This window comes from Palaemon carinicauda, chromosome 8 (assembly GCF_036898095.1).
Source record: "Palaemon carinicauda isolate YSFRI2023 chromosome 8, ASM3689809v2, whole genome shotgun sequence".
Lineage (NCBI taxonomy): Eukaryota > Metazoa > Arthropoda > Malacostraca > Decapoda > Palaemonidae > Palaemon > Palaemon carinicauda.
The window spans coordinates 118,896,355-118,911,354 of record NC_090732.1 but is presented as its reverse complement, the minus strand read 5'-3'; the positions used below and the strand labels follow the sequence as shown (position 1 = coordinate 118,911,354).

General features: G+C 35.8%; 1 protein-coding gene across 1 annotated transcript in view; it reads right to left on the bottom strand.

Annotated features, from left to right (window-relative positions):
- The window catches only part of LOC137644956 (uncharacterized), a 91,729-nt gene that overhangs the window by 8,196 nt on the left and 68,533 nt on the right, over positions 1 to 15,000 (bottom strand). Inside the window, exons 11-12 of the mRNA XM_068377832.1 lie at positions 3,841 to 3,964; positions 423 to 557 (exon numbers count right to left, since the gene is read on the bottom strand). Coding sequence (XP_068233933.1) covers positions 423 to 557; positions 3,841 to 3,964 — 259 coding nt within the window. The remainder of the gene's footprint in view (positions 1 to 422; positions 558 to 3,840; positions 3,965 to 15,000) is intronic.

The window sequence follows — 15,000 nt, the reverse complement described above, 5'->3', positions numbered from 1 at the left end:
AAAGCGGTTATATTGACGTAAAAGAGTTATATTACGGTCGCACACCCGTGATTGATTGATTGATTTAAAGTTTTCAGGCATCCTGACATCTAAGATCATTGACACCGAACACACCCGTGAAAGATAATAACGAAGTGAGGTCTAGAAGTCTCAGTTTAATTATGATCACGACAAAAAAAAAAAAAAAAAAAAAAAAAAAAAAAAGGAAAAGCAAATGGAAGAAACTTAAAAGAACCAACACACATTCACAAGAAGCCAATGAGAGAACACATTCGCTATTGGTTATTGCAAACAGATCAGTCGAAAAGTAATATATCTAGAATAACAAATTTATAAGACAATAAATAAGAACCGGAATTTGATCATTATCTTTTGTGACAAGAGTCCGCATTCTTGTTGGAATGGTGCTCGAGATTCCTTACCAGCGACGCAGGGACCGGAATTGATTCCAGCTCGGATTTGAAGAGTTCGATCCGGCCGGTGTGGAATTCTATACTGCTCGGCGCCTTCAATCAAGTCCAGCGCCATATTAACCAGTTCTGACGCGTGCCGGTGACCTGTCAAGATACAGAGATAAGAGTTAAGGGGTGTAAATTATCATCTTCGACTAATTTTGCCCTTGATTCCTGCTTGTGGGTACACTCGGGAACGCTACTCTATATAATTTCTCTTCCTATTGTTTTGTTAAAGTCTATAGGAAATATTTATTTTAATGTTGTTACTGTTTTTAAAATATTTTGTTTTTCCTTGCTTCCTTTCCTCACTGGGCTATTTTCCCTGTTGGGCTTATAGCCTCCTGCTTTTCCAACTAGGGTTATAGCTTAGCAAGTAATTGAATAATAATAATAATAATAATAATAATAATAATAATAATAATAATAATAATAATAATAACAATAATAATAATAATAATAATAAAGTGAAAAATAGAATGAGATGTCATTTTGTTTGTAGTTATTTTCTTTGTGGAAAAAAAAACACCATTTCTCCCCTTAAGTACACACTGCAAGATGACATTTTGATACAGATCTTTGAATTTTCAAATGAGATTATTTTTTCATGACCTCCACAACAACAAATAGTCTGACATTTCATCCATTTACGTTATTTCGTAACATCGCCCATAAAAGTGTTTAGGAAGCTTTCTAGAAAATTATGCTCACCTAAGAAGAAATTAATACTCAGAAATAAACAAAGGAAGTAAATTTTCCATTTAAAACACCACTCTAAATATAAAAAAAGAATATAATCTTCAAAATACCACGAAAAACAATTTATTTAGAAAAAAAAAATCCGCAAAACTTTTTGAAACATCAATCCAAAAAGAGATATATGTTTCACCTTCTTTTGTATAATTACTAATGCATAATAACTGATATTTCCCATAGATAATCTGAAACTAATTTACCAGCAAATTTCTGCCTTGATTGATATTGGTTATTCCTCGGAAGGGAAAGGCCAACTGATTGGGTGAGCGTGACAGAGGATTTAGCTATCGGCTGGCCAATGGGTTCCTCTTCCGGGGAAATAACGAACAGAGGGGAATCTTGTGTACTCATTTGAAATAATTAAGATACTGATGTGCAAATGATATAAGGTGATAAAAGGTGATATTGAAATGCATACACATTGATGTACATTGGTATAAAAAACAGTTAAAGGTTATAATCTTACTTGAACAAACTTTAAACATCATCTTGGTGCAAAAAGAAATACTTTAGCAAGTTGGAAGTCTAATATAAATGAAAATGATAATAACAAGTACGAATAAGAAATAGATGAAGCTCAGATAATTTCGGAAAACCCAAATTTTTAAAAACTTTCACTACATATGTTACGATTCTACTAGAACTCAAGATCTGCTGACGAAATCGAATATTGTATTTAAACCCCGCTCGAAATATGGCAAACTAACTTTTACAAAGGTTTAGCTCTGATTGTGATATGGAAATTTTATGAAAAGTGTAAAGACGATTTGTATGACAATAAAGCAAGTGGTCGAGGCATTCAAAGGTTAAGGGAAGACTTGGATAGATTATAATGCCTATGGTATGTTTGTATAGAAGCACTTTAGTGGTGATAATAACCAGATATATCGAAAATGGTAAGATATTGAATTACGGTTTTTAAAAACCGGGTGTAAGATTTCCTCCATAGAAGGAGTAAGAAGTAGACATCATCACAAGATTTCTACACCTTACATGCAGAAGTAAGTTACAATAATTCAACATGGTATGTTAATGATAATTCATGGTTTTTTACGATAAAGCTTTTGCAAACTACAACGAAGATGACATTCGATATTAAGTGTGGAAGAGATGATGCCTTACGTGTTTTAAAGACATATCATCTGTAATGTTGCAGAAATTTACGAAAGGAAGGACACAAGCTGAATGATGCTTTCAGTCGTTAAGGGTCCCATGTAGAAGGTAATGGAATCTTTGTAATACAAACTACCACCATAGAGCACAACAACAATTGCCTTGGAAGTTTACTGTACACTGTTAAAAATTTGCCATAAAATAAACGGCTAATGCCCGGTAGCATTTATTCCAGTATCTTTACCGTTTTAAAAACGGATATATTGACGTAAAGGAGTGATATTGCGATCATCAACCCGTAAAATATTATAACAAAGTACGGTAAAATTACGTTCGCCTGTATTTTACTGCTATATGGCTGAGAACAGTATATTTTTTTTTTTTTACGGAGAATTTCCGATTAAAATTACGGTTTTTTTTAACAGTGTATCCAGGTATAAAAATAACTCCAGCATGTAGTATGGGAGCTTTAGTTTTAAAAGAAATTAGAATGCATTGTTTCCATCCATTACTAAGAAAGGCTTGAATATGTCAATAAATCCACAGGATGAACATGCACCTGGAGTACTTTAGCCTAGTGGCAATGAGTGTAAATGATGTTATGTTACCTATCTCCTCTCAGCCTTTAAATGGAATAATATAACTAAGTGGTAAGGACTAGGGGCCATAAAAATACTGAGAAATCTAGTCAAATACTTGTGAGTAAACAGGTTATTTTCCATTACAATGTTAAAGGACATTGTCAAGCGTTTTCTCGACCCATATTACTTCATCAAAAAACTATTAAAAATCTAACTACTCTCATTTATTGATTTATTATCACATTTCAGCATTTTCTTAAATAAGTAGTGCATTGCAGAGATCGTGATAGCGTCAAATCTATTGAAAAATGAAATATGTATCTTTTCTAAAGAAAATTATCTTATAATATTTTAATTTGTAAAATTGTTATGTTTAACTTCATGTTTATTCTATATTTACTTAAGAAATGTCAACATCAACAAGAAAATACTCCTCAAAAATTATCTATAGACTGGGAGAACTCTCTGGCAGTATAATGCTTTACAGTCTGGAAGTTATTGAAAAGGCATCCAAAACTTTTGAGCGATCGTAAGTACCAACAACTTCTTAAAAAACCTTTATGGTAGTTAAACTTTTCAGATTACTGTTCGTTCCATCGTGTAAGTGAGTAAGAGCCCCTTCCAGCTATGTTCCTTAATAAGTAATCCTGTCTAGTGTCTTCTCTTGTAGTCTTCGATAAGGAAAAGAAGCTGCATTTCAGAGAAGTGAATTGCCCATTGGTGTATAAGAAGATCTCGCTGGACATTGATTGCTTGAATTAGTTCTGGCCCCTGTTCTATCACACATTGTTATATGATCCTTCCCAAACCCTTCAAAACTTGAATAAAGTAAAATTCATCCAAAAGGAAGGTTCACAAGACATGGATTTCTAAGTGCATACAAGCATGCATGCTGATATGTGCAAGAGCATGAAAAGCACAGACGCATAAAACTTTACCGTTTGGATGAGGAAGCCCAGACACAACCATGTAAGCGTCGCCAATAGTCTCCACTTTATATACGTCGTAATTTTCTATCCTCGTATCGAACATTTTGTAGAGAGAGTTCAGGAAAGATATGACCTAAAAGGATGAGAGAAAATATAATATAATATTAGATTAACACATGCAAAAATAGACTTTTAGATAGGTAAAGTAACGGGACAATCTCTCTCTCTCTCTCTCTCTCTCTCTCTCTCTCTCTCTCTCTCTCTCTCTCTCTCCGATTCATTTCCCAAGATCTCTAAAAACATTTTCGGTGATGTTAGTGGGATTAATTTCCCGGAACTTCGAAAATGAGTCTAGAATCAAAAATAAAAAAAAATAAAAAACTGGCACCTCGATACTCATTCTATAAATCTATATGAATCTAGAAAGAGTCACTTCTATAAGTATAAATTCCCCTTGAGATCATTCCAAGACATGGAAGTATAACATCATACAAAGAGCAATAACTACCACACACAAATAGTTGGGCAGTGGAGAGAGGTAGAGACTGCTTTCCATGTATACGCTAAACTCTACAAACTAACCTTCGTTATTTTGTTTTTCAAATACATTTACTATTCACTTCTTTAAAAGAATCCGTTTCAATACATCGTCAGAGAACCTGATGGAATAGCAATTAAATAGGGAAAATGAATCGGTCTTTTTAAGAAAGCTTTAGAATTTCCATGGACCGAGATATAAAATATTCATATAAGGAGGAACAACCTGAGATAGTTACGATGAGATCGCTGGAATATTTTTTCCTTAAAAAGTATTTTAAAGCAGATGAACGTTTAGATATAATAATGGTGAGCTGAGCTGGCAACTGCGAGGCCCGGATTTCGATTTCTGAATATAAGGCTCGACCAATCGACCGCAGTCACGCTCTTGTAAATATGTGTTGGCAAGAAGCTGGGTAAACAATTAATTGGGGAAGAGAACTCTGGCACCTCACTCTACAATTTACGTGGCAAAGTTAGGCTCGCTTCACACGAGCGGGTTGATGCCGCGCGATTTTTCTGCGCGGATTAGAAATTAATGAAGACCAATGAGGACCTTCACACGCTGGCCGCTCGAAAGAATTTCCGAGCTGTTGTTATTTACTAGCCGCGTGCACTGGTAACCGGCGTTATTCCAGTATAGCGACTTCATAGAAACTACAAGACCGGTCAGGGAAAATCCTCTCGACTAAAGACATGCCCTCTAACGAACGGAAACATTTCGGCGCGGGAAATTATCCATTCGTGTGAAGCGAGCTAAGTTGGTATTCACGGGTTTCTACAATCGTTTTGGTTGACAGGACCAAAATGTGATCTGTAGCAAACCTCTTATTCCCCCGGGCGAGGGTCCGTCCTGGCTGCCACAAGCACTAATTAGTTAAAAGCTCCTCCAAATTAACCAACTATAAAAAAAAACTGAACTGATTTTGACCTTGAACTCTGTATCAGTTTCCTTTTCTGTCCATTTTCAATGGAGGAGCCAGGACTGCAACGGACGTTAAAATAAACTTGGATATGGATAACAAATTAAACCAGAGTGACATAATCTTTAAAGCAAGGTCAAACATCCTGTTCGAACAAAGGCAGATGGCAGAGAAACGAAAAAGACAGATGTCGAAACACATCGTTTTAATGAACGTCCTCTCGTTTAGTGATAAGATTTAAATCTCACAACAGGGGAAATGAAGAAAATCATTGATCTCCAACGCCGGCTTTAATCTCTGGCTATATAGTGCTTGGGTGGGGGTAGGTCATAAACGTGTATAAAAAATTTAAACAAGAATCAGGAGATGAATGTAGTTTTATATAAAGACCATGAACATGAGTGGATTTTTACATAAAATATTACATGAAAAAGTAAAATATTTTTTTTTTAAATATGGACGTACGCTTTGAGATTAATATAGTTTCATGTGACTATGAACATGAATGAATTTCACATAAAATATCACTTAAAAAACATGTTTTTTTGCGATATGGACGTACGCCTTCAAATATCTTGAACATGTTAACACCTAACACAATAATTCAAAACATCCTAAATGAAACTGCAAACTTTTCCAAAGACAGATGAAAGACCCAGAAATGATGAAATAGGAAAAACTTCGTTTAATATTAGACATGGAAGCCGCAAAAAATAACATCACAGGGATAATTATCCCGCACTAAGCATTCAGATTGAGACACCACAAGTGCCCAGGGCTAATTTTGACCTGCCATGTTTCTTTTCTTTCTTGGTTTTGTAAGCCTCAAGAAACTCTCATAAGATTCGCCTTTCAAAAAACGAACTAATAAGATGAAGCCATATTAAACCCACTGCCTTTGAAACCATCCATTTCAGGAATGAAGATAATCAAGCCTAAGGAAAAATATATTCTAGCCCTTTTACCCGAATTACAAAACTAAAGAGACCAGCTTTAGTCTCATAATTGTCAGTGCCCTGATTAGCTAGCTAAAAATTAATTAGGTTTAAAGGTCACTCATGAATGGCAGAGGCAAGGGACAGTGACAATGCCATAGAGACTGACCATAAATCCATATGATCAGCGCCCAAGCCCCTCTCCACCCAAGCTAGGACCAGGGAGGACCATGCAATGCCTACTGATGACTCAGAAGTTAGATCTATATGCTTCCCATAGGTCCCATCCTTAGCTCACAAGGATGGTGAGATTGCAGCCACCACAAGAAATTATCAAGTTTGCGCAGGAGTCAATCTCCCGTCCAGCAGAACACGAGGCAGGAACGTTATCAATAGGCCACCATAACATGATATTGGAGTCTTCAATAAGAAAGGTACGTCTTCGAGTGGTAATTTCAAAACGCTTATCAGAAAATGATTTGTGGGCAAATAACGTGTTCGAAATGTATCAAAGCTTAATGCAATTTTGATATATAGTTATTCCGATTATTCCTTTATAGACTTTTAGGAAGATGAATGCTTCAACTTATGCTATCGAACTCATGTCAGATTCTGCAGTACTTTATCTCCGTTCCCAATTCCCTTCTTCCATCTTGCTGCCCACCCTTTTAGCTTTATTATACGTCATATAGTCTAACAGCAGCGTTTTCCCTCATTTGTCCAAAATCCATAAAGCCAAATCCGTAGTCTTTGAAAGTCTTGACGATGAAGAATCGCCCTCTTATACTGGCGTGGTGGAATTCGGAGAAATTTGCAGAGTTGCATTTTGAAGTGAAAGTTAAGAGAATTGGACAGAAAATGGAAGAAAATAAAGTGGGATAAAGGCTTTTGTAACCTATTGATAAAGATATGCAAATAAATCATTAACCCAAGTACACTGTGGGAAATAATGTAAACGAAGAGCCGAGCATTGGAAACAAGCAGTTCACCAATTTGGTTGCCAAATAGAATGATTTCAATTTCACCTTTTAATCATGTTTTTTTTTAACATATTTAAATATGGAATTAAGATTGTTTCAATCATCTCCCGAACACATCAATGTCAAGAAAAAATACACGGCATCTTTGATAAAAAAAAAAAAAATTCCTTAGTAACAATCAGTTTGTCGTTCAGTAACGGTCAGTTAAACTTCCTTCCGTTGTCGTGATGGCGTTTGGACGTTAGTCTACGCCATGTGTCTGCGTTGTGAAGACGTATGTGAGGAGCCTTACATTGTGTCAATTATTCTGATTGCCTAGTCAGTCAATGGGGTGTTTTAATTATTCTGATTACCTAGTCAGTCAATGGGGAGGTCATATTGTTACCGTCAGCTAGTTTTAAAGATTTGTTTTTTATCTAATCTTAGTTTTTAATCGAGGGAGCCTTTGTATAACAGCGGCCAGTTCCTCGTGTGTTGATTAAAAATGGACATTAACTAACCCAAATTCACCTCCCCCCCTCCTAACCTAACCTACAAGCCGTGCCCTTACCTACATAGCTAACCGCCTGCAACCCCCTTTACACTGCCGTATTCTAAGTTAGTCATAATGATACCTAGGCCTACACTGGTGGCCGCTATCTTACATACACCCCTAATCGAGTTTTCACTTTGTCGTTTTCTTTAAGTCTTGCCATGACTGTGCTCCCTTTTCCTAAAGCTCAATTAAAGTAATTTATGCCGATATTGGTATGCTTAATTTCAGATTTGTAATAGATATTACTCGAATGAGTTGTATGGCATATAAAGCGATTTTATTTGATTACAGTTTAATGTTATTTGGTGTATTGAATAATGTAATATTTGATAATAAAAAACTAATAATAATTCATGTGTTTCAAACCAATTAACAGAGCTCGTTTCTAAGTGTCGATATCTAGTGATCATCTAGAGTACACTAACTTTCCGTTAGTTTATTTTATTCAAATCTAGCGATTTATGTAGGGAAGGTGTCAAGTTATGGACAGTAAATTCATATGTTTTTGCCAGTGAAAATGTTTTGCAAAAGAAGTTTATTTTGAATTTGGGAAACGTGTATGGAGATGGGAGTGATGGGCAGTAATATTAGTGTTAATAGCAAGAACTACAGTACATAAAATACGTAAAATATTTTTGGTAAATATTGCTAAAGCTAATTTAAAGGTAGATTCAACCCGATAATGATACTATGTTGCCTTCAAAGTTATTATTGTTTAAAGGCTGCGATAGAAACGCTTCCATAATGCTATGTATCTCGATTCCCTTAAGTTATTGAGAAAGTAATGGCATCATCAAATCAAAATGACATTTACTAATCTTGCACAGGAGTCTGCTGGCGAGCTGTAGGCCTACGCTCCAAAAGGTAAGTTCAAGGAATTAATTTAATGTCTTAGATCAGCTTAGACTAGATTTTGGTTTTCAGGAAAGGCTAGTTGAAATTTTTTATATTGATTTGTCATCATTGTTATATATTTCATGTGGTATAATGCAAAATCTTTTTCCTCATCGGTTTTTGAAAACTCCGCCCATCCACTTCGCTAACTACCAAGTTCCAGTGTTGCCAGAGGGGGTATTCTAAAACTCTCCTAAACTCATTATGAAAAATTCCCAAAGCAACTATAAAATTCCCATTTCCATATATATTTTCCTATGATCATGTAGGGTTTACTAATACAGAAATCACTCACTATACTTCATATAAGTGCAAGTAAACTAATGGCTACATTATAAAAGTTTACTCATCTTTGTTTCTTCTTCATAGAAATTTGTATAGAATATCCCCATTAGACATCCAAAATTCCCAAATCTAGGGATAAATCTCCATATCTGGTAACACTGCCAAGATCTTCAATAATGTATCATTGTCGACGACTAATCCTGTTAAGCTACAAACGGCTATAGTCAGGAAAGTTATATATATATATATATATATATATATATATATATATATATATATATATATATATATATATATATATATATATATATATATATATTGTGTGTGTGTGTGTGTGTATTTAATAAATGTGCTTCCTGAAAAGATACAAATGTTCTTTGATAGATTATTCTTTTAGTCATTATAACATTAATTTGTCATTACCTCTGAGCTCGTTTTTGAGATCCCATTATCAATCTTAAACTTGTGATGAAAGTGTGGATCATTTTATTGCGTTAAATTTGAAAAAAATTCGTATTTAACACTGTACTCGGTACTTATCATTACCTTCCCTGTTGAAAAGTTTCCTACATATGCATTAACAATATAACTTTATGTATTTTCCAAATAATTTGTTTTCTTTAACAGTGGTCAATTTCCCTCCTTCCAGCGTTCTCAAATGTTGCTTGAAATATGATTCTTTTAGTTTATAACGAAATGGAATTCGCAATAAGAAATGGACGAGTGCTGACTAGTTTGGCTTTGAAAAATGTGAACTCTATTCCATTCTCTACTTTTGGAAGACTGGGGTACTGTGCATGGTTGTTTCCATCTGTTTTTTTTTTTTTTTCTTCTTTGTATGACATAATCACCAGCTGGCTTTTTTTTTTTTAACTAATTAAAAGCTTCTTAGTAAGGGAAGTTAGGAAATCTCATGAACAGGTTGTTTTCCCCAACATTCATGGTCAGGAATGTATAAAACACAAGATAACGAGTAGGAAAATATATGGTTCATGTATTTAACTAGAAATTATTATTATTATTATCATTATTATTATTATTATTAGCCAAGCTACCACCAGTTGGAAAAGCAGGATGCTATAATAAGCCCAAGGGCTCCAACAGGGAAAAACAACCCAGTAAAGAAAGGAAATAATTAAACTACAAGAAAGGTAATGAACAAATAAAAATAAAATGAGAATATATTTACTCAAATATTTTAAAAAGAAGATATTTAGGCCGCAAAGTTAGTAATTTAAATCAGGACACTTACGATCTGAAAGCCACCATGCTCACGGAGAGCTGTTACTTATATAGCTATGGCCACCAAGGCCTTTTTAAGGCATGTCTGGGATTTAAATTACAGTGTACAAGATCGTTTGTTATGGCCGTCAGACTAACGATATGTTCCAGAAAATAAGACCGTACGGGAAACAAATAATCAAATTTTCTGCCGCTTGTGTTACAAAAGCTATGAACGGGTTCCAGTGAGAGTGGGCCTGAGACAGGGATGTGTGATGCCGACATGGTTGTTCAATTTGTTTGTTGATGGAGTGGTGAGAGAGATGAATGCTCGAGTCCTTGGTCAAGGATTGAAACTGTTAGACGAGAGTGACCATGAATGGGAGGTAAATCAGTTGTTGTTTGCGGATGACACTGTACTGGTTGCAGACTCGGAAGAGAATCTTGGTTTATTAGTGAGAGTTTGGAAGGGTATGTAAGAGAAGGAAGTTGAGAGTTAATGTGGGTAAAAGTAAGGTTATGAGATGCGCGAGAAGGCAGGGTAGTGCGAGGTTTAATGACATGTTGAATGGAGAGCTACTTGAGGAGGTGGATCAGTTTAAGTACTTGGATTCTGTTGTTGCAGCAATGGTGGAGTGGAAACAGATGTACGTTAGAGAGTGAATGAAGGATGCAAAGTGTTGGGGGCAGTGGAAGGAGTGGTAAAGAATAGAGGGTTAGGTATGAATATAAAGAGAGTTCTGAATGAGGAAGTGATTGTACCAACTGTGATGTATGGATCGGAGTTGTGGGTAATGAAGGTGACGGAAAGACAGAAATTGAATGTGTTTGAGATGAGGTGTCAGAGGAGTATGGCTGGTGTATCTCGATTGGATAGCGTTAGGAACTAAGTGTTAAGGGTGATAACAGGTGTAAGAAATGATTTAGCAGATAGTGGATGTGAATGTGTTGAGGTGGTTTGCCCATGTTGAGAGAATGGAAAATGGCTGTCTGCTAAAGAAGGTGATGAATACAAGAGTTGATGGGAAAAGTACAAGAGGAAGGCCAAGGTTTGGGTGGATGGATGGCGTGAATAAAGCTCTCGGTGATAGGAGGATAGATGTGAGAGAGGCAAGAGAGCTAGGAATAGGAATGAATGGCGAGCGACTGTGATGCAGTTCCGGTAGGCCCTGCTGCTTCCTCCGGTTGCCTTGGTGACTGCGGGGGTAGCAGCAGTAGGGGATTCAGCGCCTGAAATTTAATTGTGGTGGATAATGGGGGATTGTGGGCGTGGCACCCTAGCAGTACTAGCCAAACTTGGCTAAATCTCTCATCAGGCTGGGAGTAGCGGAGAAAGGATAGGTCCCCTTTTGTTCTTTTGTTTGATGTTGGCTACCTCCTAAAATTGGGGAAAGTCCCTTTGTAAATACATTAGATCAACGTCATTACATGCTATTTTGAAGGACGGAATTCATACCTCTTTTATTGGTAGCCTTTCTTTATTACCATAATGCTTAAATATTATTCCAAAGACCAAATGTTTATCGTAGTTTTTATGACCCATCTCAGTCTTTATTCTAGTTAATATTTGATAAAACTCTTCCTTGCATTTCAGTTTGCTGACTCTGAAGCTAAAGATTCAGTCTTATGATCTTTTAAAAGTTCTCTCAGTCTTATGATCTTTTAAAAGTTCTCTCTCCCACAACCTGGGTTACTGGTCCTGGACCAATTTTAAGTCTATGTGCTTATATATTATTATTATTATTATTATTACTTACTAAGCTACAACCCTAGTTGGAAAAGCAGTATGCTATAAGCCCAGGGGCTCCAACAGGGAAAATAGCTCAGTGCGGAAAGGAAAAAAGGAAAATAAAATATTCTAAGAAGAGTAACAACAATAAATATCTCCTATATAAACTATAAAAACTTTAACAAAACAAGAGGAAGAGAAATAAGATAGGAGAGTGTGCTCGAGTGTACCCTCAAGCAAGAGAACTCTAACCCAAGACAGTGAAAGGCCATGGTACAGAGGCTATGGCACTACCCAAGACTAGAGAACAGTGGTTTGATTTTGGAGTGTCCTTCTCCTAGAAGAGCTGCTTACCATAGCTAAAGAGTCTCTTCTACCCTTACCAAGAGGAAAGTGGCACTGAACAATTACAGTGCAGTAACCCCTTGGGTGATGAAGAATTGTTTGGTAATCTGTGTTGTCAGGTGTATGAGGATAGAGGAGAATATGTAAAGAATATGCCAGACTATTCAGTGTGTATGTAGGCAAAGGGAAAATGAACCGTAACCAGAGAGAAGGATCCAATGTAGTACTATCTGGCCAGTCAAAAGACCCCATAACTCTCTAGCGACTTTGTATCTGTTACTTCCCCTTTTTTACTAATACATCTTGCCAACAAATTAGTCATTTAGAAAGAATCGAAGCATTGTCGATCAACATACATACAATTATATTCTACAGGGGCAGCTATATACTCTGTAGTAAATGATATGTTGGAAATGATGGATGACTACATATGTGGTAATCTTAATATTACTCGATCTTAATGCTGATTTTAATGTAGGTTTGCATGAACTGCTCCTTGATGTGTTACGGTCCATCAGTATTGAAAATCAAGCTTTTGAATATCTAAAAGATTACTTGGTTGACAGAAACTGCTGTTTACAAATTAGAAACTCTCGCTCATCATATGAACCACTACAGTATCTACAGTATACTACAGGTCTATCAAAAGTACTGCAGAGACCTAAAATGAATTTTAAACTATTTATAGATGATACACAATTTCCTTCACCATAAATGATAATGATTCCGCTGGAACTTTAAACCACGTTTTACGTTGTTTTAGTTAGACGACTAAAATTAAATGAAAATAAAACTGTTTTTGGTAATGGTAAAAAATAAGAAACTTAGGTGACATCCAAATTAATTTTAATAACAACCTTGTCCAGATATCTAGTAGAGTTCATGACCTACGTGTATCACTTAACTGTAATTTGTCTCTCAGTGCTCAAATAATTAATATAATAAGAATAACTGGATATAACCTTGGAAATAATGCTTTTCTAATGAATTATCTGTATGAAGAATGTGTAAGGAGACTTGTTGTTTAATGTTTTATTACCAGAAATGACTACTGTAATTCTGTCTATTACAATCTACCCAAAGTGCAACTTAGAAATTACCAAACATAATAAACAGAGGCAAATGATTGATATAAGGTGCCCCACCCGAGAAAGGATTTCTCCTATACTAATTGAATTACATTGGCTAAGTTATGCACAGTGACTCAAGATATCAGAACTGGACGTCCAAAATATCTAAGAAAATTGCTACACGTCATACAGCCAATGCATCATGTTGACACGAAAATAGTTACAGGTGATATCAAGTTACTGGAACCAAGATGTACCTCTATTGTAGGTTTCAGAGCTTTCATACATGCGGCCCCAAGATAATATAACTAACTAACTTGACATCCAAACGACTGAAGATATTCAGGGTTTCAAGAAGAAAATGAAGATTTTCTTGTTTTCCAAGTGCTTCGATAATGTGGAATTGATTAACGCGGAATACGTTCTATGATACTCTATATACCTAAGAATGTATACAACAAACGAAACTTGTAGGCCCTATAGTGCGTAGGGTTTACCTGTGTGATAGAACTAGAAAAAACTGCTCTTAAAGTATCTATCCTCATTCTATCTTAATCCCCTGGTACCCACGGAATGCATGGTGAATTCATGTCATATGTCTCTTTTCTGTGCCGTCTTTCTGAGCTCAATCAAATTCTCAGATCCAAGCTCCCTCTGCATTTTCATCAGCCATGTTACTCTTGGTCTACCACGGCATCCATTCAGGTACATCCTGGACTAACTCTTCTTCCCTTCTTAAAATATGCCCTACCCATCTCTACCTTGATAATATGACTATTGGTCACATTGGGCACCCCAGCCACCTCGCAAATTGCCGCATTTGTTATATGCTGCTGCCATTTGATTCCTAAAATCCTTCTTAATGCCTTATTCTTAAAGACACGAAATTTTGCATCAGTTGTTACAGTGCTGTACCACGGCTGGTGCCCATAAGTTAATATCGATCTTACAAGTGAAATGTATAATTTGATATTGCTGTGAACTGATATTTAATTTGATATCCAAACTGTTTTTAGCATGAACATTGCTTGTTCTGCCCTTCCTATTCTCTGAATTCTGTAACTAGTGATACATGGCTGGTAATGATGGTACCTAAATATTTGAAAGAGCTTGAGTTGGGTAACATTACTTCTCCGATAAAGCATTTGTCTGATCACCACTCTGAATCTGCCTGACATCAGTCTTCCTCTGGTTAATCACCAATCCAACCTTTCTTCATTCCAGTACTAACCTATCAATCATTTCCTGCAATTCAGCCATTGCAGAGGCAATTAGAACTTTATCATCTGCGTACTCAAGATCACATAATCTGTGGTACCCTTTCCATTAAATGCCGATAGTCATTTCTTGCATTACCGGGTTCATAACATAATCAATTACCATAATAAACAGTAGAGGTAACAGTATTCCACTTTGTACTCAATAGTATTCCAGTCTATACTTAAAATGCATCTGTAAGACTACCATCAACCATTACCCTACAAGAAGTTCCCTTATACATATCCATTTTATTTACAATCTTTTCTGGTACCCCATAGTGCCTAAGAACTTTTTTTAACATGCAAAGTGAAATACTATGAAATGCCTTCTCAAAATATGCAAAGCATAAAACAAGAGGTTATTTTAGTTCATTACACTGTTGAGCTATATGTCGTAGACTAAAAATTTGATCGTTACATTCTCTACCCTTTCTGAAACTTGTTTGCTCTTTGAAG